Consider the following 5,804-nt stretch of genomic DNA (forward strand, 5'->3'; position numbering starts at 1 on the left):
AGGTTTGAGTTCTAATCTTTGGTGCTACGATTGGGGTCAGTTCACTTGGCCATTCAGACCTCATGTCCCACTTGTAGAGTATAATAACAAAGCTAACTCTGCAGTTGCCTCAGGTTTCTTGTGAGGATCCAACACAATCATGTGTGGAATTATTTGTGCATTCAGTTGTCCTATAGGTTTAAGAAACAGCATTTTTAAATGATTGATTCTGTTCAAGTACGTTTGGAACCTCTTTTTATTTGACTTGATAAGTTGAATGTCTGTCACTTTACTGTCTTCCAATAGAAAGAAGAGGATGTATTTATATTTGTGTGTGTGTGTATGTGTGTTGTTTCCAACAGATGGAACCAGGTTTGATGAGGAGAGGAGGACAAATCTGAAAATGACATCTTGGAATGACTATTCTTATTATAGTGAAGAGAGGGCTTATCTGGGTAAACATCGGAGAACCCACATTGTTGAGAAAGAATATAAATACACTCAACATCAAAAAACTTTCAGAAAGTGTTCTAGTATTACTAGACCTAAGAGAATCCACAGTGAAGAGAAACCTTATGAATGTAATCAATGTGGAAAGACTTTCAGACAGAGCAGCCATCTTGCTGTGCATCAGAGAATCCACAGTGGAGAGAAACCTTATGAATGTAATCAATGTGGAAAGGCTTTCACACAAAGTAGCCATCTTGTTGTACATCAGAGAATCCACAGTGGAGAAAAACCTTATGAATGTAATCAATGTGGAAAGACTTTTGCAAAAAGCTACAGTCTTGCTGTACATCAGAGAATCCACACTGGAGAGAAACCTTATGAATGTAATCAGTGTGAAAAAACTTTCAGAGAGATCACCAATCTTGCTAAACATCAGAGAATCCATACTGGAGAGAAATCTTTTGAATGTAATCAATGTGGAAAGGCTTTTGCACAGAGCTCTGGTCTTGCTGTACATCAAAGAATCCACACTGGAGAAAAACCTTATAAATGTAATCTATGTGGAAAGGGTTTCATAAAGAGCAGCCATCTTGCTGTACATTGGAGAATCCACACTGGAGAGAAACCTTATGAATGTAATCAGTGTGGAACAACTTTTACACAGAGCTCCAGTCTTGCTGTACATCAAAGAATCCATACTGGAGAGAAACCTTATGAATGTAATCAATGTGGAAAGGCTTTCACACGGAGCACCCACCTTGCTGCACATCAGAAAACCCACACTGGAGAGAAATCTCATAAATGTAAGCAATGTGGAAAGACTTTCAGTCGTGGCTCTACTCTTGCCCTACATCGGAGAATCCACACTAGAGAGAAACCTTATGAATGTAATCAATATGAAAAGGTTGGATTTTTCAAGTTTGAAGAATGCTAAAATGGTGCCCTCTCCGATTTCCCTTGACATTTGTGGGTCTTCCTCTAAACTGCAATTATGAAAATTCCTTCAATAAGTCAATCCTCTTTGGAGAGATTTTTGAGATGAATTTTTAACAGAGATGATCCAGGAAATATGACCTGCTTTTAGGTCTTGCCAGTTCTCCCCAAATATACAAGTTGAAACTTTTAGTAAAAATAAGCTATACAACACCCCAAAAGGTAGAAATAAACTTCTTTCCATGAAGGCCTTTACATTTTTACCCAGTGAAGATCTGACTCTTATGAGTGTCCAGAGGATGGGTCAATCCACACAGCATATATTCCCTACCTGCTGTCTAATCTGTTATACTGTAATTTATTCTTAAATATTTCTGCAAAACTTGTTCTCTCAGCCTCTAATCGAGCTTCTGTATGTCTGGAATGTTCACCTCTGCCCTTATACAAGGTCTGTATCTCTAGATCAATTTGAAGGCAGGCTTTGTGTGGAAAAGCTTAGTCCTCTAATGTGTATCTGCAAGATTGGCTTTTAAATTGTGTCAACAGTCAAGATTAAAGGCCATCCTTACAAGGCCAGAAACTCTCCTGGTTATCTAGATAAGAGACTGAATAAATTCTTATGAACTTTGGTAGAAGAGGAGATCTTGAGGCTAATTGGACTTTGTCAGTTCTATTATAGAACAGACCTTTTGGATGGGTTAGAGATTCATAATGTTATGAATGACATCTTTATCTACAAATGTGTAACCTGAATGGTTGGCTGACAAAAGTTTTATGGTCCTTTCCTAAAATTCTATTAATATTATTCACTTAGTGCTGTTTTGGTATTCTCAAGGTCTTCCACCCATGGGGTCTAGTAAGATCCTGGAGTATTAAACTTCATTTATAAAACTAACTTTGTTATTTGAATTTTCTTTAGCTTAAGGAAATGATGGTAAACACTGTAAACTGTCCCTTTGCAGAAAATGTCCACCAGATACTTAAAGAAGCCTAGAAAATCATCTAAAAAGCTATGTGAAATGATTAACAAATTCAGCAAAGTAGCAAGATCTAAAGTAAAGCCACATAAATCATCAAAGGTCCTGTATATGAACAACAAAGCCCAAGTGCAAGAGTTAGAAAGAGACATTTCATTTAAAGTAACTTGGGAAACTACCTCCCAAGACAACTGGATGAACACAATTACAAAGCACTTCTCAAACAAATCAAATCAGAGCTACAGAATTGGAAAAATGTCAGGTGCTCATGGTCAAGATGAGCTAACACAAAAACAAATGGCAAATCTACATACATTAAATTACTTATGCAGTGCCATACCAATCAAATCACCAATTAATTTTTTTAGAAGCTACAACCATGTTTGCCACTTTCTTCCCCTTTGCACCAGTTGGGGCTACCGTGGCATTAAAAACTGAGCTATCTCAACCAGCTGTGACATTTTCATTGCTTCAAATCCTGTTTTTCCAAGTTCTTTTTGATGGGGTGGGGGTGTGTGTTTGGGCAACAAACGCTCTGTTCAGAGCAGGAGAGTTTTCAGCAGCTTCTGGGTCAATAAGTGTGTAAGCACAGTAAACTTCATAGAGGCGCTGCAAGAATGCTCCTGGAGAATCTTGTGGGCCCTGAAGAACTTTGGAAACTTTGGACACATTGGTGGGCTTTCAAGCAGCTGTCTTCAGGCCTCATCGAAAATATCTATAATAGGTAGCGAGGGCAGCCTGGCCCTGATGAGTGTTGTGGTCCCACTGAGGTTGGGTGGAGGGAAAGGCTCCATCCACCTGATTCCTATGTTCTACCAAGCCAACCCTAGGGCCCAAAAAGGTCTTATGGGCCTCTTGTCTAATTCTATCCTTTTCCTCTGTTGTAAATAAAGTAGTAAGCAACTGCTGGCAATTGTCCCAAGTAGGGCAATGGGTATGAAAGACAAGTCAAGGTCGATAAGAGTTACTGTTTTTCAGGGAATGGGGGGTTTGGGGCTTTCCAATTGTAGATATTGCTAGTTGAAAGGGAATGTAGGCTAGGAAAGGGGTACATTCCAAGTTAGCAGTCTCTCAAAGGGGTAGGATGGGGCTAGGAGGCAGTGGGGCTGCTTGTCCAGGCTGGTATCGAACTCCACTAGGAGTGTCAGGAGGGACCAAGGACCTGAGGAAGCTGAAGAAATTGGAGAAGGCAGACGAGTGGGTAATTCAGGGGACAGGTACCACACTGGGAGCAGTAAGGGGGAGCTCCCTCCATGTCTTGGGGAGTCTGCAGAATAAGGGGTTTTTCTACATGGCTTAGGTTTAGGCTGAGCCACTGGGATGTGAATACCTTTCTACAGGGTACAATGCTTAAGCCAAGGGGGAGGGTGGAGCACAAGGGTTAACCACATGTCAATGTATGGAATTGGTCAGGATAACCTGGGGCCCCAGTAACAGCCCTCCACAGCATCCTCAATTGGATCTTCAAAAGTCCCTTCTGAGGGCCAACCCACGACAAGGTTTGGCCACTTGTTAGTACAAAACAGTTTTCATTTTCTTTGTCCTATAATCATGATGTGCAAAAGCATCCTCAAAAATGGTCAAGAAGGCAGCCCAAGGGGGTGTTCTTAGATTGAGAAGACCCCATTACTGAAAGGGGTTTCTAGAGCCCTGGAGGAAAGACTTCTGTGCCTGTCCCCTCCCCAGGATAGCTAGACAAACATCTTACCTTATAAGGTCTCTTGTTCAAATCTCCACAGGGTTTGGAATAGAGGCTCAGCAGAGGTAGGCTATGTACTAAGCCTAAGAATCCTGAGTGTCGGGGCCCTGGAACTTCGTCAGGGGCCAGCTCCCCAAAGAGGCATTAATCCTAAACTTTTTGGATCCTGCTGTGTTGGCAACCTTGCTGGGACCTCCAAATGTTGTACCCCCAAAAGCAAGGAGACCAAAATTTGATAATGTTTGAATTGGAGATCCTTTAATACCCAGGGGCTCCCTGGGGTGTCAGGATCACCCAACTCAGAGAGTGGCTCAGTGTTCAGAGGATAGGGTTTTTATAGCATTTTTCGGGGGGGTGGTATTGTGAGCAAGCAGGATACAGAAGCTGAGATAGCAGTTAGATATATTTCCTTGTCAGACAATTGCAAACTTATGCAAAACAGATGGCTTAGTATAGATAGGAGGCCAGTAAAGGATGGAAGTGCGTCAGGGTCTTTATGTCTTAGCATGTTTCCCATAGCAGTCACATACAGGCTTCCCACAGGTTTAGGGCCAGTGGAATTTAATCTTATGGTTCCAGCTGCATGTATAGAGGGAAGGGGAGGCCGGCCTTGGGAGGAATCAGGAATTTGCAGATACAAAAGGATGAGGTTAATAAGGCTCAGATAAAGTTATGGTGTATCTGGTGACTCCCCAGAGCATCCAATATTTGTCCTGTCAGTATGTTCCCAGACCTAAAGGCGCCTGGCCAAACTGATATTTCTGGGGAATTTCTTGGGGTCCAGAAAAGTGTCAAGGACCCCTTTTATGCGGGGATTTCACAGTTAATATGTACTTCAAAGGATCAGATGAAGAAACTAAGGCTAGTCAGCCTAGTAAAGGAAAAGAATGGGGGGGGGGGGGGAGAGGACAGAAGACTTGGTGGCTAGCTTCAGGGATCTGGTGAGCTTTCATGGGGAAGGCGGATTACTGTCCACTTCCAAAGGGGAAGATATAGGATTCGTGGTCAGTAATCTCAAGGAAGGCACGTCCCCTCCGAGGTGTCCGGCTCTGCGAGGCCACCATGACGAGTGGCGGCAGCGGGAGACACATGTCCAGGACGGGCAGTGGAGGACGGACACCCAGGCCTGGCCCAGCAGTGCTCCCACAAACAAGGTTTCAGTCAGAGCCCCTCCTGGGCCTCCAAACGCCGTGCCATCCCCGAGAGCCCCTGGCCCCCGCGACTTCGCCCTTCCTACCACTAAGGGGAGACTTCGGACGGTGCCGGGGCAGCACCCCCGAAACAATGCGTTCACCCCCCGCGGCCCGGGGCGCTGCGAGGCACGACGCACCCCCTGTCACGACGCCCCGGGCCGCGGCCGACGGGGTGCGAGGGAGCCCGGGCTCTCCTCCGGGGGCGCCCCCAGGGGCTCCGAGCGGGGCGCGGCTGCACCCCCAGACTGCCGGGGCCGGAGGAGCCCGTTCGGATCAGAACCAGGAGCCTCGGACAGCTCCGCGGGGTGGGGGGCACTGAGGAGCCGGGCCGGGGGGGGGCGGGAAGTCTCCGGCTGCGCCCCAGCGCCCCCCGACCCGGCTGCGGGCTTCCCCGGGGGGGGGGGGGGGCGGGGGGAGGGGTGGTCACGCGGAACGAGGAAGCAGGGAAAGACCGGAAGGAGCCGGCCGAGGCCCGCTATTGGTGGGTCTCTGGCTCCCGGCGGAGGCCCGCCCTCGGCGTCACCAACCAGTGAGCGAGAGCGAGGACAAGCCCCGCCCCTTCCGCCTGGAGCT

The 5,804-nt window shown here is 46.1% G+C and overlaps 1 protein-coding gene across 1 annotated transcript in view; it reads left to right on the plus strand.

Moving 5' to 3' along the window:
- The window catches only part of LOC141512451 (uncharacterized), a 72,480-nt gene extending 70,846 nt beyond the window's left edge, over positions 1-1,634 (plus strand). Inside the window, 1 exon segment of the mRNA XM_074221408.1 lies at positions 546-1,634. Within this exon segment, the coding sequence (XP_074077509.1) occupies positions 546-1,363 (818 nt within the window). The 3' untranslated portion in view covers positions 1,364-1,634.
- The last annotated feature ends 4,170 nt before the right edge of the window (positions 1,635-5,804 follow it).

The sequence above is a fragment of the Macrotis lagotis genome, chromosome 1 (assembly GCF_037893015.1).
Source record: "Macrotis lagotis isolate mMagLag1 chromosome 1, bilby.v1.9.chrom.fasta, whole genome shotgun sequence".
Classification (NCBI taxonomy): Eukaryota; Metazoa; Chordata; class Mammalia; order Peramelemorphia; family Peramelidae; genus Macrotis; species Macrotis lagotis.